This window comes from Hippichthys cyanospilos, chromosome 1 (genome assembly GCF_059441005.1).
Source record: "Hippichthys cyanospilos isolate Australia breed blue-spotted pipefish chromosome 1, RoL_Hcya_1.0, whole genome shotgun sequence".
Taxonomy (NCBI): Eukaryota; Metazoa; Chordata; class Actinopteri; order Syngnathiformes; family Syngnathidae; genus Hippichthys; species Hippichthys cyanospilos.
In genome coordinates this window covers 31,042,825-31,068,800 of record NC_142369.1, presented here as the reverse complement: position 1 = coordinate 31,068,800, position 25,976 = coordinate 31,042,825, and the positions used below count along the sequence as shown (strand labels likewise).

The following is a 25,976-nucleotide window of genomic DNA, read 5'->3' as shown; positions in this document are numbered from 1 at the left end:
TTTGATTACCTCCTAGAGGATTTCTTTTTTTTTAAATTACATATTTTATTTTTTGGATTGTTTGTGTGTGTGCGTGTGTATATATATATATATATATATATATATATGTGTGTGTGTGTGTGTGTGTGTGTGTGTATGTGTGTATTGTATGTATGTGTGTGTGTGTGTATTAAATAGGAGTCTTGAAAATGACTAATAGCTTAAAAAATAGCTAATTGCTATAAAAAAAACAACAAACATTCTTTCCAGGCATGATTTATTGAAAACACACCAAATGTATACTCTACAAACCATTATGTTTCTGTTATGTTTAACAAGCTTAATATTTGCATGTGGATATTAGTAAAATTAAATACATTCTGTCACTGACATCGCTTCTGCTTGCGACTAAAGCATTAGCAATTGAACTCCTCAAGGAAAAAAAAAAACTAAATTAAATAATCTTGAGTCTAACGTAAAAAATTATGATACAATGTATTGCAATGCAGAAACCCAACAACAATCTAAACTACTTAGTTAAAGGAACGCGTGAGAGCGAATCATACAAGAGTGCGATGAAAGGAGGAATGGTGAGGCTGACGTGTTTTTGAGATATGGCGATTGAAAGGGAGGAATATGGGCATACAAACACATTTTTATATACCATGGAAAAGATTAAGGCACATGATAGGCATACAACACATTGGCTACTGAGATATACACTGACTGTATTTTTTGACAAACTTGAATCAGTTCTATCTACAAAGGTATGTTTGATTCAATGTTTGCCCATATCCTTTTGCATCTAATAGTACAGTTGTGTGGGTCTCCATTTTTATTAATATCTTACACAACCAGAAAACCAATAAACTCTTCAAAGAATGTTAAATACAATTCCTTTGGTTGTGACGCTGCAGAGGCTGTCAAGAGACAGACTGGTATGTTTTGTTCTTATTTTTTCAGTACAGTTTAAGGAAAACACACAAATCTGTGGATGAAAAAAGGATGCAGGGTATTATTACATGTTGTTATTACTGTGGCTCTGGAAAAAAATGTTACTCTGTACATTTATCTGTAGTTTATTGAATGTTACTGCAACACACATCTTTGTAAATACGGTGTAAATGCAAGCTTTTATAAAATCACGTCACAAAGAAAAACGTCACTGCAGGCACATGCCATTCGCCAGGATGACGCATGAGTATTGTGGAATTTCAATCTCCTTTGTATGGTAACTGATAGACTGATGCTGGCGAACACACTGGCACAGATGTATGTGTGTGGTTTTACCAACCATGAGGATGGCAAGTTTACTTTTCACTGTTTTTTCCAAGTCAATGTTGTCCACTCTGAAACTTTGTAAAAAATATATACTATATGACTTTTTTGTTTTATACTTGACTTTATACAGTGTGATCTTTCAGGTGACCTTAAAACATGATCTATTCTGTTATTATTTTGCTCCATGTCGATGGATTATTTGATATCACAAAAACAGAAAAAAATGGCACTTAAAAAGTATATGAACATCTGTACAATTTTTTTCATGCTCACAAGAATATTTTACTTTAAGAAAGCACTAACGAGTGGTTGATTGTAACAGTAGGAAAAAGAAGGAAGAGTAAAAATGTCTTTCATTTCTTGACCCTTGAACCCATTGCTGGAGTTGTTATAAAACATAGTTTTTGCCTCATGAAACAACACCACAATTATTTTTAAAATATTTTTTACATACAATGTATAAATAAGTGATGGTGTCCGAAACTATGTGGGTGTTAATTGTTTCCAATCCAATGTGTTTTGCAAATAATGCAATATTAATATGCAATGAAGAGATTGGCTTTGTGTTCTTGTTTTTTTTTTTTACCCTAATATACACAAACCGGGTTCAGATTTTTTTTTTCTTTTTAAACAAAACAACCATACTTTGCACATTGGCCACCACAACATCTTTATAAACAAAATTCCTTATTTTCTTTTATACAAATCAAACAAAGACCCCTTGATCAGGAAACCCAAGAGTGTGTTATCATGTCAAGCTGCCTGCTGTTCTACCATGGTGAAGAACCTCTGTGCAGATGTTGTTTATTTACATCACAAAGTTGTTGGGACGTTGCTCCGTTCGATGCCTACTCACCATCACCTTCTTTGTCCAGCGCACAACTTGCAGAAACCTCACTCAATAAAATAACCTCTTATTCAAAAGCATTCCAGTGCAGCTTTCTTCAAACACAGTGTACCAAAAGGACTGTGGGTTGACGACTTTGGAGTGTAAGTTCATCCAGTATGCTCCAGTTTTCTTCACTTTACCTCCCCCACCCGAACCAAACCTAACATCCACTATCTTATCAATCAATCCACGCCAGCCCACATCAAAATACCAAAGTTGCACAACAAATTGAAATAACACGGACAACTTTTAACACTTGCAGATTTGAGACCAAACTAAGTATTCCTTCTTGCCTCAGGTTCCCTTCCAACACATGTTCATTTTCCCTCCAAAGTTCCCTCCTCTTATTCATACATCCATTCCTTTGCCATTGTCAAATTTGAATGGCTTGATGTAACCTGGAGATCTCAAGAGTCAACATTTAAGAATTCACATGCTGTTCAGTGGGAATGTAAAATGTAAATGTAGTAGTAAGAGTCAGTTTGTAATTTTTTGTTATTTTTTTGTAAAACAAAGCTGCTGGCTCCTGCTGGGTTGACGCCGTTCTGATCGTGATTACTACAATTTTTTTTCGAATCCTCTATCTGTACAAAGTTCAACTCCAGGCAAATTCCACATGAATTGGCAGTGGTGATGTGAGAGATCCTTTTGTGGCGTCACTGTCACTGTTCTTAGGCCTGGAATTCATGGACAAAACAAGAAAAAAATACATATTAGGCGACAGATATACATGAACTGAGAATTAAACTTTTTTATCAACTCATTTTCATCCATCTCATGAGGATGGTCATGTTGTTACTCTACCGCCGTCTGTTGTTCAAATGTCCAAGGGTTTCCATTGTGAATGTTAACCGACCAAACCCAGAAAAAACAAGCTGAATCACGGTTTTCGCAATTCAACATCGATTCCACTCGACAGCAGAGGGCGGTAGAATGTCAAAATGGCAGCTCGCAGGGATCCAAAAAAAAAAAAAATACAGGTTGGATTAATGTTTCTTTTTCAACAAAATGAAATAAGAAACAAACAGGTGGTATTGATTAAATACACTTTCTATCAATACACATAAAAAAGAGTGTTGTACCAATCCTTCATTGTATTGGAAGACAAATGGAGACTTAAAAAAAGAATTAAGTAATCATGTAGTTGATAATTACAATGATAGACTCTTGGGAAGCTCAAACTGAAGTAAAATTAATGACACTATCATCATGAATTATACAGTAGATAGATTTTATTTATTTATTTACATTTTTAAACAAAAAATACCACCATTGCTATTATATATCATTACTTTGAAGAGGGAGCTATATAAAGGAACAAAGTACAAAAAGAAAAGATGATAAGTCATGTGGAGAAAGACCGGCAAGTCGGACATGAGGTTCCGGACAGATGAGTCAGGAGAATGGGGCAAAAATAATGACAATGCTGAACACAAAACAGACTGACAATATACCAAGACTACAGCTTAGTGCATTTACAGTAATACACACAACACAAGCACAACTGGGACAATGGAAAATGAAAATGGCAGTCACCACTAATGCAACATTAAATGTGCAGGTGCTAGGGGCTTTATATGTTGATTTATAAATTACGTTTTACAAATGTGTTCATGAATAATTTACTTTGCCCTACCCTCAGCGAATGACAATTTGTGGAGAGTAATTTAAAATGCATATCTCACAATGAGTTTCTGCATATCTTATTATTTCTTGTCCTTATGATTTAGGGTATGCAAGGAGCATCCATGTGGAGTGCAGACAAATGACCTCCCTGAATCATTTGCTACCAATTTCAGGTGTCAAAAGGCTATTATGGGAGGCAAAGTGTGATCTCAGTGCACATCTCAATTTGGTAGCAGCTGTTTAATTGCAATCACACTAAAAAGCCTGTCAACTTCTGCAAACATTTTTCAGAGTCGAGTGGCTCCATTTGTTTTTGAGAATGCTGCATTGTTGCTCCTTAAGGTGCCAAATTAGGTCATTGGCAAAGCTGCACTAATAAAACGTACTGAGGCCAAATCCAGACCAGTATCAAATATTGAGGTTGTAGGAACTGTATCACGGTTTTAAGGTGTTAGCTAAATAATGTAATAAAAGTACAGTTGTCATCCAGTTCTACGCAACTACAACCCACAGTCAAAATAATGAAGGTATTTTGAAATAAACACCTCTAAGAATATTTCAGTCAAAATTGTCCTTTGTTACTTTTGTAAAGGCATTCCTTTTTTTACTTAACTTCCTTTTCATTAGATTGTTCTAGTGTACACAGAACTGTGGTCGTTAAATATGTTCCGATGATGATAATCAATCGTATGTGTACAATAACCTTAATTTCACATTTATTTGATTAATCACTTCTCTGAACTGAGATTTGGTTTTGTAATCAATTTTGCTTCTTTATGAGTTTTTGTCAAAAAAAGGGATTCTATTACTTTCTTTAGTTTGTCCTGCAAAAATAATTTTATTTTGTTGTATATTGAAATGATTTCTATAAAAATGATTAAGATGATGAAATACCCCATCTGAGGTTTTAAATATACTATTATAGCTTAGTTTCATTTAGCAACATAATAATGTCTCTGATAGGAAAACTGCATTATTTTGAATAATCATTTGTAGTTACACAACCCCTCATTAAGTTTTATCTAGTAATGTAATTATGTAGTCATGGGATCCAGCATGCAAGGTTGGTAAAATTTAGGTGTAGGATCTCCAGGTGCAAATGGTAATTTTTTTTATAACTAAAACATATTTGATTGAGTTTAAGCAGTGGGTTGTGTGCATACAGTCCAACGAAGTGAAATGTCTGATGAGGGTGCTCAAGACAGAAACTCTGCATGACATTGTGTGAAGGTGAGAGGAAACTAGATGGATAGATAATCTATGAACGAATGAGGAATTCAAAAAGACTGCTACAGTCCAACTCAGGGGTGAGGGTTGTTACTTCGTGATTTTCATTTTCAGACCTACCATGCATGCATTTAGACCCAGGAATCAACCGGCTGTGGCTTAACATCACAAGCGTCCACCAGACTGACTGCAGGCCTATTACTCCTGATATAGTGTTTCCTACTTGTGTCATTCTGTGCAGTAGGGCGGGTTAAAAAAAAACACACAAACAAAGCAAAACAATAGGAGATCAATGCATTGGACCAATACACTCAAATAAAGACATGCAATCAAGTATAAAGAAGCCGGTGTTAATTTCCTGCTGTACACAAGCTACAAGGGAAAAGAAGACATAAAGTAGCAACATGCAAAAGAAAGAGGTTAGTATTAGTGGATCCGCGTTGCATAGATATCAGGAAATCACTCGAGCGGGTGATAGCAGACTTAAAATACTGTAGACGTTTTAAATACAATTCAACAAGCCTGAACACTGACAAAAAAGATTATTATAGCAGTTTTTGTCTTTAAGAGCTAAAATGACAATCTGTAGCAGAGCTAACACTTGTACATGTTAAAAGAAACATGCCAAAACTGAAGTGCATGTTATGCCATTTCCCTTACTGGCTCTATTGTCCACATTATTTTCAATAAAAAAGCCAATGTAAAAAACAAACAAACAAAATACAACTAGAATGTACATGTGCCTTTTTGGAATGCACTTTGTAGCTTTACATATTTCAATAAGTATTTTACACTGTCAAATATGTAAGACACTAAAGTCTAAGAGATGCTGAGAGCAGTGATTTGCAACGCGGGTGACTTGATATGCAAGAACTTATCCAGTTCCATATCATTTTCTTCTCCAAACTATTTTTATTGGTTGCAAATATATATGTTATACCGTTTAACTATTTAACCTGTATACCCACCTGATGGGATTTCACCTGAAAAAATAAGTGCATAACTTTCTCGGAGTAAATCAGCTTTGTGTTCAGTTATACAGACCCAAATTTCACAATGAGTCGTCACGTGGTGAGTATATTGCGATAAGAACATCATTACTTCAGTATTCATTTTTGAGACATTTGTTTTAGGTCGTGTTAGAGTTAGATTGGCACCGTTTATCGGATCAATAAACAATGGCAAACAGGCGGAAGCATTCATTTGACTGTACCACAAAGTGAATCCCATTCATTTATCAGTACATTAAATCTAAAATACACGGAGTACACTTTAGTCATCTGACAGAAACAGTACTTTAAAGAGCGCATTTTCAATAAGCTCCACAGTTACAGTAACACATACTTGCAAGTTGAAGTCAGTATCATGATCAGGCAACCATTTGCTATACTCTAGCCTCAGTCTTCTCATTGCTACGGAAAGATTGGTTTCTGTGAGAGGCAGTTGTTGGCAGCTATTTTAATTAGTGCAACCTTAATTACTTTATAGACTCTAAAAGCTTCCACTTATTAACTAGTGGCTAACACATCTGAGGGTATCCACAGCCCCGAGCTGCAGGCAGACACATAAATGAACAAGAGTGACAATTTTCATCCTCCTTAAAGAACCAATAGGATTAAGAGGTTCCACTGAGGACCACCACAAAAAATGTGGTCAAAAGATATGAGAATAAGGGAGGAGGGGCGGAAGAGGAAAACGTGACAATATCTAAATGAGACACTTTGTCCTCTATACCCGAATCCCCTAGGAGACGAGAACAGTTCTGCTGGTACCTTTAATGGCTCCCTCTCTGCCAGGTCCACCGAAATGTCTCCTGTCTTGTATTTGCAGTCTTTGTCCCTCTGGTCAATGGTGGAGTAACCATCTAATGAGGTCAGAAAAGGGTGGTCAACTCCATTGCAGAAGAGAACAATTGATGTATTCGGTTGCTTTCATTTGTATGACATAAAAAAATAAAATGAAAAAAGAATTCACTTTAATCCCTTATCAGTAGCTACTTTGAAATTACTGTGAGCAACGCAATGTTTTGCATAGTCACTCAAACTTTCCATGTGCTTTTGAATAAAATCTCACTCACATGGGCATATTATCAGCTGAGCATGTCTGCCATTTTGGACCAATGTGCTGAGTGCATAGCGAGGTTTTGCATAGTCACTTGAACATTCATGTGCTTTTGGATAAGATCTCGGACACGTCGGCATACGCTTTGAGCATGATTAATATGTGGTATTGAGGGAGCTTTTAATCAATCACCGAATTTGCAGCAATATCAAAGTATCAGTTGAGACTGTATTGGTTTTGATATGATAAGGTTATCAACAAAAACGATGTAACACAATATTTACATTCTTATTTTACCTGATGGAAATAAGATGGACCATAAATGTTCTAACCTTTTAAGTGTATCACTCAGGACTCTTGCTGAACAAACAAACAATATAAAAAACTCCGAACTCAACTCTGAATTTGGAATTTACGTTAGAAACGCAATGTTTACTTTCATCACATATTACTATATTGATTTTTCAGCAGGTGAAAGGTAGGTAAATCTTCATAATAATAAGGTAGCAAATTTAAATTGTAGTTTAACCAACAAACCACAGATTTGCTATATGTGAGATATAGTGAGAGTGGAGTGAATTCCTTTATTTTTGGTGATCCAGCCAATGCAAACATCTTGTCAAGAGAGGGGCCCCACAAACCGCATCTAGTTCAAACAACCAATCAGCATTATTTAGACCAACACGCCCCCCTCGCGCTAGGTAGCCAAGGACCCTAGTCGCAACTAGGCGCTTCCTGGTAGACACTTGGGGGCACCCTCCAGACCCAGAACGTGTTTTGGTGTGAATGAAGAGAGGAAATCAAGCTACCAGGGTACAGCAGAATTTCCTTCAGTGTGAAAGGGGCTAAGGAGCAGATAAAAGAGAAGGGAGAAGAAAAAGAGCGCTGGCACTCGTTTGCCACAATATGGCAGTCTGCCTCGTACTTGGACCGAGCTCATTTGTAGGTATCATTGCATCACATTTCCTGGTTCCTGAAAAGCATTCAGATGCTATGTCTGCGCATGTGCTTTATATGTACATACAAGCTTGAGCAACTAAGCTAAAATGACACTTTTCTTCAAAATACCTGCTGGTGATTGTTACAAAGCATTCAACCATCAGCATTCAATCATTCAAACGCATCCGCCAGTATACATATGGATTAGATGCAAGAAAGCTCAACGTTCCAACCAGAATGTATGCAATTCTTTTGACACCTCTTTCAAAGACATATCTAATTGTATACATGTATATGTATATGTACATGTACATGTACATGTATACATGTATAAGCAAGGTCGCGACCATGCTTGCTTGCAATAGCTAACGTTAGCATCGATGCACATCCCTTCACACGGGTTATTTCTGGTGCATTGTTTGTTTAGTAATGATGAATCCTTATTTGGTTTTTATTTTTAGTATGACTCAGCATGTTCATGAAGCTCACGTCACTAAATTGACATAAAGAAGCAAGACGCTCAGCTTCATGGCTTGTGAGACATCGCATTGCGCTTACCGTTGTATCATTTGATGTGATCGATATATTAGGCGGACCGGATTATAAAGCGCACTGTCAGCTCTTGAGAACATTTTAAGCTTTCAGGTGTGCCATATAGTGCTGAAAATACGGTCAAAGTATTCCCATTTTTGTATATAGGCACAGTCTAACTTTGATTAAACATGCCCTGATTTCATCAATAGGAAAATTCAGGGAGGAGGGAGAGACATTTTGGGTTCACCAACAGAACATCTCAGAAAACAACCTTTTTTGTACTTCGACAGATGTGCATTTACAAGACAAACAAAGGCTAGGGTCAGACTGTAGGGCTTTTGACATACAAATTCAGTCTGAATGGCCAGGTCGCATTCAGCCGACTCACACATAAGCAACAAACATCACAATTCTGCACGCAAAAAGGCGGAAGCAGTTTGGAAAAGACAAAACGACAATAGCAGACCAGGTGAAAAAGTTTAAAAATAATCCGAGGGAGGGAGAGTGTTTTTCCTGCGAGTGTGTATGTGAATTGCTGTGATACTAACCAGGGTAAAGCAATTACCGTGCTTCTAACAACCACTGTGGTACTGGTTAAACTGCTTCAAAATGTAAGGAGCCTTTATGGAAATCTTTAAGATAAAGTGTGTGGTTTTTATTAGAACTAAAAGGCTTAAATGTGTCCGTTTTTTTCACTTAATAGGATTTGTTCACAATACAGCAACACTGAAAATTGCCAGATTTATGCTTCAAAACGGTTTTTAATTCAAATTTGTCATGGTGATTTTTTTGGTGTATTCAGTGAATAATAATGCTAACTAATATTGAAGCCTTTTGTGGTTGTCATTGCTTCATTCTGCCAAATAATTACTCAAAATAAGTGAAAGGTTTTGTCTGACCTTGGTTCTTCTCCATAAGGGGCAGAGTTGTATCATCATAACCTGGTTTGCCATTCTTGGTTCCTTTAGGGGTTGCTGTTACTGTGGGCTGAAAGAGAATTGTCATTCAACATCATATTATTACTGCAAATTTTTATGGGCAAACCAAATGCTGTTCAATAACTTTAAAGTATTCATTGAAGAGTAATGAAATTACAGATATTCCCCATCATAAAGTTATTTACAGATATACCTTGGATAAATTCCAATCCAATTCCAATGCTACTTTGTAAATAAATCCAATTCAGATCTGTATTGACAAAACTACAGTTACGTATGTAACAGCGGTTATATTTTGCCCTGGATTGTACCTGGAAATGGCTCTTGTTCCAGCCATCCTTTGTCAATGCGTTCCTTAGTTCTTTATAGCTCCAAACCGTCTGTAGCACATGCGATGCAGCCTTTGTTTCCCTGGGTGATTGGCTGCAGGAGCAAAAATAAATCATTAAAAAAAAAAAATGAAAAAGCAAATCATAAACTAACCCTTGAAAGACACAAAGTGCACACAAGTGATGAGAATGCATTGGCAATCATCAGGCAAGTTCCTGGAGTGGCTTTAGTCTTTATTTTTAATTCAAAACCATATTTCCTTTCATTAGCTACTTATGAATCCATCCACCCATCCACACCAGCATTAATTACACCTAGAAGAGCTCTCACTTGAAAGTAATACAATCTCATGAGATGTGAAAGGACACATAGGTAATTGGTCTGTGGGTACACCATATTTCTATTCATTCGTAGTGACTCTTGGTGTGACCAGTATTTCATCACAAATAGATCCAACTTTGTAAAGGGTGGAAATTAAAAGACCAATGGAGTTTTCTTATTCACTTTTTAGATTTTGAGAGCTGCAACATTGCTTTGAATATATTCCTTAATGGTTGGGCGTGTTGGGTGAGTGAGTGAGAGTGCTTCTACTTTGCCATTATATACCCTACTATATGTGAATATTCTGTGCCAAACAAAAGTAGGAATAAATTGAATAGTAGAATTTGTCAACTAGTCTGCTTCACGAATCCAAACGTTGTTTGGAGAGTGATGACTAGAACATGTAAGGTGAGAAATAACATGCTAGAGCAGGATCTTTGAAATATTTATCTATTAACATTGTCAAAGTGGAATAAGAGAGGGGACTTAATCAACCAAATACTGCTTAGTTCTCGCTGCATCCCACTGGTGTAGTGGGGCTAACTTGAGCAAAGGTTAACATAAACTTGGTGTACAAACACGTAGGATATGTCAAAACATTCTCTCTTGTACTTTTAAAAGAACAACAGTATAGTCCTGTACTGCAAATATTTCAAGGACTAAACTGGAAAAAATAATACTCTGACTCCGTTTTACTGTTGTCCATTTTGTATTTGGTAAATAATCATGCTAAGGTAAAAAATATAAACGGTACCTGGTCCGGTTAATAGCGACTAGCTTCTCGATGGCCTGGGCCTGAATGAGAGATCGGGCATTTTCAGAGCTGTCTGTGACAATCTCGTGGATGGTATTAAGGATGGCCACCACAGTGTCCTCCTCCAAGTTCTTGGCTGGTCGCTGCTGTCCGCTGGGCAAGTTACTAACCAAGTCCCGCATGGCGTAACTTCCTATTAATAAAATGGAAACAACACCAACAAAAAAGTTACTACCTATAAAAATAAGTGGGGACATGGAACTAAATTTCTTTCCAAATGTACGGTACAATTTACAACACACAAAGACATTGCTTTACTATAGAATAAATGAGACAGAACTTATTAGGCAGGGTCTTGAAAAGTCAATAAAATAGCTTGCAGCATTTGAAAATATGGATAAATTGAACAATACGAGCAAAAGGGTTTATCTGAAATCACTGCAGCATTGAGTGTGTCTGTGTAACGTAGTACATATACATATCATGGTTGGCGTGTTTACCGATGAGGTCCTTGTTGCGGCGGTCAATGGAGAGGTTCCGGAGAGCGATAGCCACTGCTCGGACTACCTTGTCAGAATCGGACCGCAATAGCTCCACCAAAATGGGCAGTCCTTTCTCTTTACGCACTGTGGCCCGGATGTAGTTGGACCACTGGGGGATACACAGAGGTCCAGATGTGAGTGCGGTTTACATGTTAACAACGTTTTTTGGGGGTGGCACAGGGTCCCTAGCAATAGTAGGAACAATGAACGAAATGCAATTCTGCACTAAATCAAGCACACTGTTTCCTCGGGTATGACTAATTCAAAATACCGTGCTCAAATAGAAAAATTTATATTAGAATTTAAAATTCTTTAATCTTTGCAATTGCATTTTTGTAAAATAAAGTATACATATGATCTCAAAGAATTACAAAGAATTCAAGGATGCTGTTTTTGTTTTTAAATCCTCTCCTGGAAAAGTAATCCGTTTAGATACATTGGAGCCACAAGATGGCAGTAGTACCACTTAAAGCTAGACACCAATCCACTAATAAGCTAAGGTGATTTAAGGTTTGAATTTTGAAAAAGAGCTAAGCCAAAGGAGAGAGCACAGGCTTAGTTAAGCAGCCAGATGCGACAAATGTATAAGCAGCTCTACTCACTGCTGAATCTGGCCTGGGGACTAGCTGATCAGCTTCCACATGAAAAGAAAAATAGCAAAGGGGAGACAAGGGGTCTGTCCTCAAAATTACCACCTTTATTGTGAATCACACCAGATAAACCACTGAGGGAATAAAATGTGATAAGAGATAGATTAATATTAACCAATCATGAGATTCTTTCAAAGTAGCTGGGGGAGGCTGCTGATGACAATGTCATACGACGGAAAGGTCACACTGCCGGATGGCTGCTGTGGGCTAAACACAGATAATATATATATATATATATATATATATATATATATATATATATATATATATATATATATATATATATATATATATATATATATATATATATATATAAAATGTGTAGTCTTTGCTGGAATCTAAAAACTAGGCTGTCCTGTTCCAATCTGTTCGCAGCCACTATCAAGCCAGACACCCTCTCAGTTCATAAACCTGCTCCTTTAATTGGAATCAATGTCTGATCCTTGCCACGGATTTTCTCATCTCACGCATCAGAGGCAAACGTCTAACAGTGATGTGTGTATTAGTCTCACAACTGTTAGAATTACTCGACTAAACTCTGTACCTAAGATAATGTATATTTACCTCTTTCACTTTCATAGGAAGTGCAATAATTTTTTTTTCTAGAGAGGTTTTGCTAGTGGATTTCTCTCTTGGATTTCTCAACCCTATCTAAGATCAATATCTACCTGTATGTTTAAAAAAGTACTGCGGTTGCAAAAATAAATGCCAAACTAGGTGTCTGTGTACCATCCCCACTCTTGCACTCACAGTCCACTGCCCAGCACCCAGGTTCTGCAGAGCTCCAGCAGCTGCCTCCAGGGTGTTGAAATTTTGGCTCTCAGTCAGCAGAGAAAGATAGAGTCTCACCACTTCTGGCTGATAAAGAAGCTCAAAACCTAGAAGGGAACATACACATGATTAAGACTCTTTATAAGACAGACTTGGCATCATATATGCCCAAACACTCCCAGGTATTCTGTGATGCAACATTCCACTATGGTGTTAAAGTTTAATGGCAGTCAACCCTTCAGAATGGCATTTAATGGGAACACAAGGCGGAGATGATTGATCCAGCAAGTTTTTTTCTGTAGTCAGTTCTGTGTAGTTTAATTTAAAAATGATCTTTTATATTATTAATTACAGGATCAAAACTGCCCCAATGAAACAATAAAGGTCTCCCTCCTCAGTCTACCCACTTTTATTTGCAGGTGGAGTAATAACTTTTTAACACAATGTCCACAAATTGCCAAATTTGGCCCACACCAATTCTGACCGTAACGCACAGCACTTACTGCAACCACAAGGTTGTGTACTGAGTTCTTTACTGTACTCAATGTACACTCACAACTGCACACCACACCACCTCTCAATCTACGTTATCAAATTTGTGAACGACAGCACCGTGGTCTAGCTCATTTCAGGAAGAGATGAGTCTGCCTATCTATCTCTCAACCTCACCCAGGGTTGTGCTTGAAAGACTGTCAGAGTGGAGTTTAGAGAACCACCTCACTACGAACACCACAAAGACAAAAGAACTGATCCCAGACTTCCGTAACCACAGCACAGAGCTGGCCCCCATCACTATGAATGGGACTAGCATCGAAAAAGTCTGCTTAGTCAAGCTCCTGAGAGTCTGCATCTCCGACGACTTCTCTTGGTGTATCAACACCGCGGCGGGAGTTAAGCAGCGACTCTACTTCGTGAGAATGCTCAGGAAATACACCTTGAGGAGCAGCTGCTCGTCATCTTACACTCAACCACCATGTGTGTCCTAGTGTATTGCATCACGATGTGGTACGCGGGGTGCACTGTGGCCAACAGGAGAGCGATGTAGAGGGGGGATCAACACTGCCCAGAAAAATCACTGGATGCTCTCTGCTATCCATAGATGATATTGCCAGTTTTCTCCACCAAAGCTGAGCGAGAAATACTGTCAGAGACACAAGACATCTTGGTTGTTATACTTTCAAAGTGTTGCCCCCTGGTCAGCGCTACCGGGCCTCATAAAAGCCAATCAAAAAGACTGACACCCTTTTCTCCAGAACCAGTATAAAAAATAAAAAAAAAATGACTGCACTCGTGTGTAACTGATTTTCATTTTATAGTGTTGCGTGTATTCTATTTTTGACAACTTAACGTGCAAAAATCGGCGCAGTCCTCCCAATTTAATTGTTTTCCTGCTTTACAGTGACAATAAACGTATTCTATTCAAATAACAGATACATATACATTGTGTTTCTTGTTTAATCTTGGCAGATGCTAAATCAATAGCACAGAGAAAAAACATATTCAATCAAAAGCTGAAGTGTGGCCATGGCAGAATTGCTATTAGTACTTGTGACTTCAATTGACCTGTGCAGACTACTCACTGCTGATACAGACACAGTGAAGTGGTCTACTTCCAACCACTTCCTTCCTATTATTTACAGGAGGAAATTGTTCTCTCGGCTCACACAAAAAACAACCCGCTGTTTTAACCTACAGTATGTCTTTTATTGCCAATATTTTTTTGGTTCTAGTTGAAAACATAGTTACTGTAACAGTATTATATGAGTACGGCTCTGCAGTAATCTTTTTTGTTGACATTACTATTTCACCAGAGGAAAGTGTAGTTGTTAAATTTTTAGGGAACAGGAGGATGATGCATGATGGTAGCGTGCAAAGAACCACTAAAACTGCATTATAAAAGTTGGGTTTCCCATGACATACATTAAAACTTGGGAAGGACTTAAGCACTTTAAAAATAAGCCCTAAAACAAGTGCCTTATTTGTCAAAGCGCTGCACAGAATTCTGAAAGGGAAAGATAGCACTGGGGCTAGAGCTAGGGCAACATAATGTACAATACACACAGGTAAGGCCAGAATTACTACAGAGCATTCAAGTAGGTGATTGCAGATTGACTTGTCAATAGACTTTTCTGGTTTGTTTAAATGTGCAAAAAAACTACAGTATGTAGATTTTTTCTCATCATCATATCAGGCATGCCACAATTTGTTTGGGTGAGAAATTTAATATAATCTGCAGCAGAATTATGAGTTGTGACCCTGTCATGTGAGCAGGGCAGAGTATCAATCACATCTACTATTTTGAAAAAGAACAAAACTAGAATGGGAATTCTCAGTGTCTTTCCCCAATGCACCTAATTTTGCTGGGTAACCTTTTCAGCAAAGTTGCAAGGCATTTTAGAAACAATACTGTGAATCTCCAACTTGGAATGAACCAGATAGTTTTGAAACTCACAAAATTCCGAATATGATACAATTATGGCTAACAACATATATTTAGATATTTTCTCTTTTTAATCTGTGGTGCATTACTCAGGCAACACCTAAAAGAATACAGAAATGGAGTGGGTATTTGCAGTTAAACAAGGATAGATGACAGTACACTGGGGAAATTTACTGGACTTTTTTAGTCAAAATATTTTTGTTCCTATTTTGGCCTAGACAATTAAACCAAATAATATATTTGACCTTTTTAGCCTGGCCTTAATGCCGACCCAAAATGCCTGGGGTTTCTCCGAATAATGCAAGCGAGTGTAAAGTCTGTCGCAATCTGCTGAAGTGTCACGGTGATCTTCAGTCATCTCCTGCCAGTCTGTTGGTGTTCTTGGTTTCACTTTGGAGACACAGAGGCACAGGCATCATTTCAGAAGTGTGTGTGCGTGTGTGTGCATGTGTGTGGATGGCTGATTTGGCCTACTTTTCTCAAATGATCATCCTCTGGCATTCATCTACTTCCTCTATATAGTGGTCAGACAAAGTAGATACCCAAAGTGTAAAACTTGGTTCAGGTAAAACACAATGACAGCAAAGCATATTGTAAATAGCCATATATTAAACATCTGAATGCAACACACGCAGGTCTGTAAAACATGTGTTTTGCCAGCTATAGACTGTGAAAAAAATGAAATAAAAACAAAAAGGCCAAGGGCCGATTTTTTTAAATATTAAAAAAATGAAAAGTCCAAGTCCTCTTATTCAGTGTAAGTACTTAATTCTTGAAAACTCGATACCAAGTAACCGATAGACCTAGTACTTTTCATACATCGCATTTCTAATGCAGCAACGGCAGCTATTTTTAAAGAAATGTCTTCTATGCTTATTTTTATCTGACGACAGAAAGAACGGTAACGCTGCATAAAGCCATAATAAAACACAAATATCTAACTCAGAATTTAGGATTTACTTGTAAATAATTCACCAGAATGGGGGGAAAAAAAAACAAAACAAAAACGTACAAAGAGTTTAAGGCTTTGTTCAAAATTAACTGGACAAAAAATTACACTGTTTTCAACCGTTCACTGTTGAAAAATGACATTGGAAAGATGGGCTAGGCAATACAACTTGCTGATATAGATTAATAATATAAAGATATACAGGAGTGTTTTTTTTAGCAATGCAACATTTGATACTATTTATGTTTTTGCCTACCTTTTATCATCGAACAGAAAGGAAACTTTTTTTTTAAACTTTTATACCAAGTTTATTGCCAAGTTTATGAGCAGTTATTCTGCATTGTTAATACAAAGACACAACTACTATAAATCTGAGTGTATCTGTTTGTCACAAGTGTCTGTACAGTAAACATGGATGTGGCCAAAATTGGTCCTGGCCACTTACATGAGACTTCCTTGGTGCGACACACAAGAATTAAGAATTAAGGTTGCTTTAAAGCAGGGGTCAGTGAGAACTGAACACTGAAGTTGAGGTAAGCGATGAAGGAAGGGAAAAAAAAAAAAAAACCTTACCGGTTTTGACGGATTCAGATGGTTCGATGACTTTTAAAATCATGATTTACTGCCCATCCGGTTATCAATTATCTAAAGCAGAGGTCCCCAAACGTCTGCGTGGTACCAGTCCGTAGATCAACTGGTACCGGGCTGCATGGGCCGCACCCGAAAAAATGATGATTTGGAACTGATTTAGTTTGTCCTTTAACAGTTATAAAGTTGTGCTTTATTTGTGCTTTGTTTGGTTTGATCTTTGTTTTTTTGGCGCCGCTTCTGGTCGCTGTTGATCTTACAGTGAGGAAAGATGCTGTGGCTTGAGTTGAGAGCAGTTACTGTCGGTGACAGACACGTTGTTGAGTCTCTCTCTGAAATCTGGCCCACGGGTGTCTGTAAGTTGTACTTTCTTTTAAAGATTTTTGTCAGAATTATTATAATATGCCCACAATTAGTTTGTTTGTTGAGCCAACAACTTGTGACTATGGATAACATGCTAGCTAATGTTAGTTCAGCATGTTATATAGTGCTGCCTTGTATGCATTAAGCTCGTTAGCATTTTCGTTTGTTGGGGACCCCTGATCTAAAGCATGAATATTATCAACACTCTTGATAGAAAGAAATCAATAAAAATCAGCTTTGTAAAATTAAGTATTATTTCTTTGCTTATCTGTACGAGACATTTTTCCTTTGAGGCTCAACTGGGCAATGTGTGGGGTTTATGTGTGCGTGGGTGTGTGTTAACTGTTCAAATTATTGATAGGAATTTGACTCTTAAATATTCGTCTGCAGCCACACAATGATAGACTTTTCAGAGAGTGTAAGATGACCGTGAACAAGCCAACAACAAAGTTACAGCACTAATGATTCCTGTAGTTTCAGTATCGACTGCAATTAGGGATAATTTGCAGAAGTGAGGAAGCCTGGTAAAATGTAATGGATTAGCTGAGGTTGGAGTAAGACGTTCAGAAGCCAACTTTTCTAACACAAACACCACCCAGACTCTGCTATTAGCATTCCTGTAGGGTAAGCTTGTTGCAAAACACCTCGATCTCTAATAATACACCCAGACATGGCACCACGAACACTAGGGCCATTGCTTGTCAGAAAGTGATTCTCATCAATCAAACAGGTTCAAGCTTCAGCCTCAAACAATCCCTATGTTTTCTTTTGTGTCTTTTTTTTCCCCCCGGGTAGAGATTGAGGTAAAGAATCAAGAGATGTGACAAGCAGAAAATCAACAGCGGGGCATAAAATAATCCTTCTATCTTGGAACAGACCTCACCTTTGCAGTCCTGGCTTGAAGTTTGCTCAAACATTAGTGACATTTTCTCTGTGTGGCAGGAAGAAAATGTCGAAGGCAGGGTAAAAATAAATCCTTAAAGACCAAAAAGGAAGAGTGCTGACCACAGAAACATATTTTGTATTGTTTCAGTAAGGAATCCTTGAGTTGTTTACTCTCCACTCATATGCCATGCACATTTGACCTCACCACCTTGCTTTCATGTCTTTAAACAAATTTATGCAGCCACATGGGAAACTAATGAAGACTCTTGAAAGGCTGAGCCGCAGACAGGCAACAACTTATGGTATCATCACAAGAGCTGTGTGCTGCTTGTTTAATGTTGCTTGTTTTGCACTCCCCGGTTCATTACAGAACAAACCATCAGCTTGGAACTTTGTGAACAAAGCCGAGTAAATTGGTAAGACCTTCAGGGTATTCAAAATGCCATCTCTTTTATCTGAGTCTCATCACCTTGAAGAGCATAACAAAGATGGAGCTAATCAGAATATAGTTACCGCCAATGCAGTGAACCCTTGTAACGTAGTTAATATTTTGCTTCCCCGCTGTATCACATAGTTGAGAGCGTTTGTGGTTTACGGCTTTTTACAGTCTACTGACAAGTTTGATGAGTTGCGCCTCTACAAGCTGTTGTAAAAGCTGTTATTCCACAAAGCAATAGTATTATATGTGTGGTTAATGTTGGCAGTGTTTGGTTAAACATTTTGGTTTGTAAATACACAATGTGTTATTCTATTTCATTGCCCAGTGTCTGTTTGAAGGTTTCAAATTTACGGCTGCTTCTGTGCTAATTTGTTATTTTTTTTTTTTTTTAACGTACCCTCTGCAATTGTATTTGAAGTGAAATGATGGATATTAGGCATTTACATTTCTGTTTGAAAAATGATTTAGAATATAGCCTCATCTTGTTCCGTAATACACCCTTTTATTCACATGAGCGACCAGCAGGTCTGTTTTTGTTGCCTTGGTGTGTCCTCTTGCATTTTAGTTAAACTATGAATAGTGCTATATATTGACATGAGCCAGGAGTCAAAGCATCACTATCTCCCTTGGTAGCCATTTGAACCGTTTTGTAGATTGGCACCTCTACAAGCAGCCCCAGGGCATGTGACATTAGCATACCCATACAACAGTTGGCCTAAGTTTGTTGGATGCTGACAAAAGAAAGCAGAAAGCGGCTGTGAGTCTGTGTCCTGTGCAGCTGCCCATCAGCTTTGAGTCACAAAAATGTCCTGGTGAGATGGGATAGGAGAGGGGAAGTGACAGTTGGGGGAAGAGTTATAGAGTGCCAAAAGAGACAAAAACACAGCTCAGACCCCCTATCTTGTACTTCCTCCATATCCGTCTTGCAACATCAGTGGTCTTATTTCAGTAGACTGGTCCCTGTGAATGCGGTGTAAAAACGTGCACATCTTAATTTTGGTGCTACCTCAGACCAAGTCTCTTGTCATTGGGGTGGTATTGTGGCAGTCAGGGCTTAGCGGCGCATATATGGTTGCCGCACCCCTGACACTCTGATAATCTGGTCACAGTAACTAGACTGCTCTTGACATAAAAACGTGTGAATCTTAATTTTTGTGCCTGTGCAAGTCTAGTTTAGCATGTTTATGAATTTGCTAGACTGGCTACACCTCACTGGGCATTGCAGTGGATGCAGAGGGACTCATAAATGTGATGAAGGTTATCATGACAACAATGTGGGGCAATCCCTCTAAATTATTGTAAAAAAAATCTTATACTTGAACAATTTATAATTATGTCTAATATATTTTAATAGCCCACCCAGAGTGCCCGGCACAACTCTTAAGGAGGTTAACCCAATTGACCGAGATTTGGCTGATTAGTTTCCACAATGGCATACAACAGCATAGATGCCTCGTTGCTCCCACTTCCATCAAGTGGAAAGTCTAAGAAAACCAAATCCTACCTGAAGTGACAAAACTCCAACCATGTGCAGTTACAATACACTCTTCACTAGACTTGTGCTCTGTGCGAAAAAAAAAAAGGCTTGATATGCCCATCGCGCATTTTACCATCATTTTATGGCAATGAAATACCACTTCAGGACAACGCTAAACCTTTGACCCTTGCTGTTGCTGCAGTGACATTAATATTCCAAAATTATATCCTACTTTGGATTTTTTTTTTTTTTTTGTAACTAAGCAAGACGGATTGATGAAGATAGCCAACACCACTCAACACCACAAAGTGACTTTAAACTAACAGGAAGGTTCAAATACCATTTCTGATTAAATATAAGAAATTTCTTAATTTGCTAATTGGTGATTATTACCATTATTCATTCATTAAATGTAATATAATCAAGGAGATTATTTAACAGTATTTCACTTATCTGTTTTCTTAGAATTTAAGACATGGAGTATATATACAGTATACACTGTGCTGAGTATTTATACAGATGGCATGAAACCTGCCTTTGAAAAGCAGTACATTCAGTATGTCAGATAAAGTTTACAAATGGCATAGTATGTATGGCAAACAACCACAAAGAGACAACCGAGAGATATATCTTGGTTATGCTATGATATTTATATCTTATTATTTGTGAACAGTAAATATAGCATGTAGATGCTTTCATTGGCTGAAAAATAGCTTTGTTTTGAGACACCTTTTTGGAATGTCATATGGGTAAAAATGATGGATTGGACTATAAGGTATTTAAATTGCACCACTTAATCAAGCATGTGTATGTGTGTGTGTGTGTGTGTGTGTGTGTGTGTGTGTGTGTGTGTGTGAGCGTGAGTGTGCATGTGTGTTTCATTCACATACAGAACATATTAACAATTTAATTGTTTTAAACATTTGAATAAATTAACTGGTCCCAAAGCTTTAAATGATGAAATGTTTTATATATATATATATATATATATCTATATATATATATATATATATATATATATATATCCAACGCGTGGTGAACCAGTTTTACGCTCGGTTCCGATATCGCAGAGTGAACCGAGTGTCCAGAATTCACAATGCTTATTGTGACTGTGGGTGATAGTGAAGGGATTTGCCGCGTCTGCATTGGTGTCGGCAACCATCCCTCATTTAATGCTTGCTCCAGACCCATCAAGCCATCACATGCTAAAGTGTGATGGATACTTTGGATTAACTCTTGTGTTGAGACAATCCGTCCTCTTTTCTCCTTATATACACACATTCAGCCAGCAAAGATGCTCTGTTCCCCCAATAACATTTGGCAGAGCGAACATGTTGACTGAAAGCTACCAAAAGCAGCTTCGGATTTGCGTGCTGGGAATATTTGTCCTGTTTAACCCTATGTATGTCGCAATCCCTAGATTTGGACCACCTGCGGACATTATCTTAAATACAGCAATGCATTAAGCCGAATGACTGTCCGGTGGATGAGCGCTCATATAATGCCACTACTCATACACTGAATGCGGTCAACTGCAAAGATCGTGTTACATTAGATCACAGCTCAATATCATATTAGAAAAATGCATTCACTATAAAAATAGGTTTGTTACCTATCCAACATGTGTTTGTTAGTTGTCAAATTGAAAGGCCAAAGAGGTAAGAAAAAAAACCACACATTCACCAGAAAAGGGTTTAACATCATCTGCTACTCACCCACTACACAAAAATACAATGCTACAATACACAAGTGGGATATATTTAAATTCAAGTTTAAAACTATGATCCCCCTCCATACCTTTGTTTGTACTTCAGATTTTTCTTTTTATGATGTATTTACCATTGTAATTTTAGAGATAACACATAATATTTTGGGAGGCAAAGGATTTTTATTGCTTTAGTAATACACAGGTTTGCTGATCTAATCTATTACCATGGCAATCCAAACCTAACCATAATTAGGGGTGCCAAATAGCACACTCATAATAGTAATCAATTCAATACAGCCGTAATGAAAGTGTTAATTAAATGTTTATTTGAGATTAAAAAACAATTAATTACGGATTGTCTTTGAATTAATCAACATTAAACTTGAGGGTTATGTTGGTAAATTCATTACTATTGTTGTGAGCAACCCAGGCTGTGCATGACACAGTTACTAATTCTCTTGCGAGCCTGATGATGTAAACTATGTTGTGGATTATGCAGTAACAAGACAGCAGATTGTGAGTTAGGAGCATTTGGAGAAGTTGTAATTTGTTGTTGTGCTCTGTATGAGGTTTATGCACCACTACAGCACTGGCAAATAGTACAGTAATGGCATTTTTTTTAGCATATGTAAATTAATGCTGCAAATACAGACCTGTAAAAAGATGACTATATTACACAAATATTATCTAGTGTAGCGACATAATCTAACAGTTCTAGAAATCCCCAAAGTGGTCAAATTTATGATACATTTATATTCCTTTTGCCTCAATGTCATTATTTTTTATGACTGCCAAGGTAGATATTCACAAAGAACATGGGTGAGGAGAATGTGACTATCACCTACAACCTATTAGGCGTTTGTTTTTGTTTTTTTTCTTTCAAACCGCATCAGCCAAAACAAAACAAAAAAAGCAAAGAATGTGACAGGCTCATCGCAACTGTGCGGGCTTTTGCAGCCTCAGCACATAGTGATATGTTGCTCAATGGGTGCAGAAGACACCAACAAATAAATACTTATACATTTGTCATGTTCATTTGTGGATGTGAACTGCCCCGCCCTCACCAACATGTATGACCCTCGTGGGGAACCTACGGTAATTAGATGCCACCTTTCTATGAAATGTGACAACAACAGGTGAGGGAGAAGAGGTAAAATTAGTGCGCTATCTCACACATAAGTGGTGAACTTAGTGTGAATTAGCAAGAAAGAGGCTGACTGCATCAGAAAACGATAGAGTAGTCTGTCTTTGTGTTAAATTTTACTCACAAAAACAGAGAAGCTACATCATGTGAGGTTGCCGTTTGGAATTTTGGGTGCACATTTCATTTACAATATTATTTTTTAAAATGACATGAACTGTACATGTAGTACTTCATTTCCCATGTGCTGTAACTGTACCGCACTGGAGGCCTGGCATTTACAGATGCAAAAATGTTCTATCCTGAAAAAAGGTTTGCTTGAACAAATGGTCTCACTGCACCAAGACGTTCCTCGTGCCTTTAGGGAAGTTCAAGTGGTGATTTTGTTTAGAGGAATCAAATTCATATCAGTGAGCCTTTTAGTGAAATATGTGCAGCGACAGCAGCAGAGTGGAACAATAGAAGTGAGGCTGACTTTTACTAATTCAATTGAACCTCACACTTTTCAGTGCAGCGTTACAACAGAGAGCTCATCAACACTGGTAGCAGAGGAGTCTGTGTTCATTATTCCACAAACAGAAATCTCCTGTGGGATGATAACACAACGGGTTATACAATACAACGCATAACTGTCAGCGCTAAGACCTCGGCACAAATGAAATACTCTTGTCTTGTAAGACAAAGCAGTGAAAGGCATTAAACAGCTGTTGTCAGTTGACCCCCCCCACCCCCCCCAAAAAAACATTTCTGTTTTCTCAATGGTACGGTGTCCAATTTTGAGAAGAATAATGGAGCTGCACAGACCAAGACGAACGTGAAAAAGCAAGAAAGCAAACGTATTGAGGCCTTTCAAGCATAACACCTAATTGCTTTGATGATTACATTGAATTTAAAACAAAGAAAACTCTTCACTTATCAGTTTCAGTGGGACTCTAGCAAAAATGCTCAATCCTGGCAGCGGATCCTTATTTTAAAACAGTCACATACGCAGAGGCGCCAAATGGCGACGACACAAACAGTTTGAGAGAATGTGAATCGTACTGTTTCTATATTCACTCAATCTGTCGTTTTTCATGGGTAATGGGAACTGGAATCCCCCCCCACCCCCGATAAGTTAAAAACTGCGAAATACGGTGACCCCCCCCCCCCCCCCCCCACAAAGAAAAGTCATGCATGTGTATTGAATTTTACTGAATATTTAAAATGTCAAAAGTATTTAAACTTTCCATATTTAAGACAAATATTGCCGCCCTCCTTGGTCGATGGCAGGTCAGGAATTGTGATCTACTCCCGCCCCAACTCCCATGGGCATGCCAGGAGCCAATCACGTGTCGTGCAGGCCTGTCCGAAAGCTGTGCTTACTCAAAGTCACACACGCTGTGATGGAGTTTCGAATGGAGGAGCTGCAGCGCGATGTAAATCTCTTACCGAGATTTCTTTTGAAATAAATTGGAATTTCAAGTGGAAACTCTGATTGGTATCATGTGGTCAGCTACAGGCTTCACATTAATTAGACTTTCAGGCGCCGCTAACATAAATGCGGCTCTCCGTGAGACTACAAGGGCGTGAGAAGAGATAACAGTACAATTACTGTATGAGTTTTAATAATTTAAGATTTTAGTAATTATGTGTAATGCAGTAGTTCGATGTCCGAGAAGCTCCCACGGCAAGTGCATTTATAGTTAACTTGTCCGTCTGACATACAGGGAACATTCACAGCCATCTCTCTGCAAGCGATGCACTGAGGGGGCGATAGCGGGGGCACAAAGTCGCGAGGGAGCACTTTATACTGAAAATGAGACACATTTTAAAATGTTGTTTCCACCACTAGGTACCAGGGTCATTGGGTTCAGCCTGGTACAATACGTTTTTGTTGTTTCGCTGATTTTTTTTTTTTTTTGGGCTGTAAAAAAATACAAGATTAAACTACACAGTGTAAAAATACATTAAAGTAAAAAATTGAAAACCAAACACTTGTGAATGACGAGGGAACCATAACGACAGCCTGCTGAAAATCTAACACTGATTTAATGTCTGCAAGGTGGGCTTTGACTTTTTAAGCTGTCTATCATTATGTGGTGAGCATATTTACTCAGTCACTTTACTGAAATGTGGGTAACCATAGGCAATCAGAGTCCAGGTTTTTCTTCTTAGTTCAACTAAAGTGAATCAGCCAGTAAATGAAAGAAGCAATTTTGACGAGAGTTTCTTCCAATTGCTTGTGCGGCAGTATCTCAAAAGCGACGTGGAGAAAATACCCAAAGCCAAAATAAGTAAATTAGCTGTCTAATTTGTGTGTATACCCATTGCCACTTATGAGGATCCAAAGTTTAGGCACTATTTTTCCCTGATATTTGCATTACAACTATATATATATATCTATATCTATATCTATATATATACATATATATATATATATATATATATATATATATATATATATATATATATATATATATATATATATATATATATATATATATATATATATGGATAGATAGATAGTCAAATGTCATATGAAAAAGAAATGTCACCATATAATATTTATTACATAAAACAACTCAACAAATGTGGATTTTTTTTAAACTAAACTACAGTGATCCCTCCTACTTCGTGTTCTCAGATATCACGGTTTCAGCACTTCACGGGTTTTCCAGCAAAAATTGAAAATACTTCAAAATAAAAAAGTTTTAAAAAATGTGCAAAAATGGAAAACAATTGAAAAAAGCAAAAAAGTACATTATACAGTTCTGTATTCATCAAATAACTAATTAATATTAGTTAATAACTATGTTAAGAATTCTTGAAGCGACAGAGTTCGTGACGTTTCTTATCTTATTTTGAAATGTAAGATTTTAATTTGTCGGGTCGCGATGCATTTTCCGTTTCCTGTTTTACGTTCTCTGTGCGTCATTCGGCTCGTTACGGTGACATAGTGAATGACAACGTAAACTCATATTTATAGTTTATTATCATTTATGTTGATAACGCACGCTACTGCCTATGTTTAGTAAGCGATGAGTGTTTATTCTGTTTATGTGTTCGTTTGTGTATAGGTTGCACTTTATAGTTAGTAGTTGTTGCTAACCCGCTAATGTTGGCTAAAAATACAGTCAATTCATAGATTAACTGTATCACTGTATT

At 37.6% G+C, this 25,976-nt stretch overlaps 1 protein-coding gene across 6 annotated transcripts in view; it reads right to left on the bottom strand.

Moving 5' to 3' along the window:
- Positions 1–239: 239 nt before the first annotated feature.
- arvcfb (ARVCF delta catenin family member b) overlaps positions 240–25,976 on the bottom strand; it is a 195,467-nt gene continuing 169,730 nt past the window's right edge. For 5 of the 6 annotated variants that reach the window (XM_088435373.1, XM_088435492.1, XM_088435424.1 and 2 more), the window contains 8 exons: positions 12,822–12,949; positions 11,380–11,530; positions 10,880–11,072; positions 9,786–9,897; positions 9,436–9,523; positions 6,775–6,866; positions 5,123–5,235; positions 240–2,826 (listed from right to left, as the gene is read on the bottom strand). In XM_088435373.1, the coding sequence (XP_088291499.1) occupies positions 5,134–5,235; positions 6,775–6,866; positions 9,436–9,523; positions 9,786–9,897; positions 10,880–11,072; positions 11,380–11,530; positions 12,822–12,949 (866 nt within the window). In that variant the 3' untranslated portion in view covers positions 240–2,826; positions 5,123–5,133. The remainder of the gene's footprint in view (positions 2,827–5,122; positions 5,236–6,774; positions 6,867–9,435; positions 9,524–9,785; positions 9,898–10,879; positions 11,073–11,379; positions 11,531–12,821; positions 12,950–25,976) is intronic. The other variant, XM_088435568.1, reaches the window with a different exon arrangement.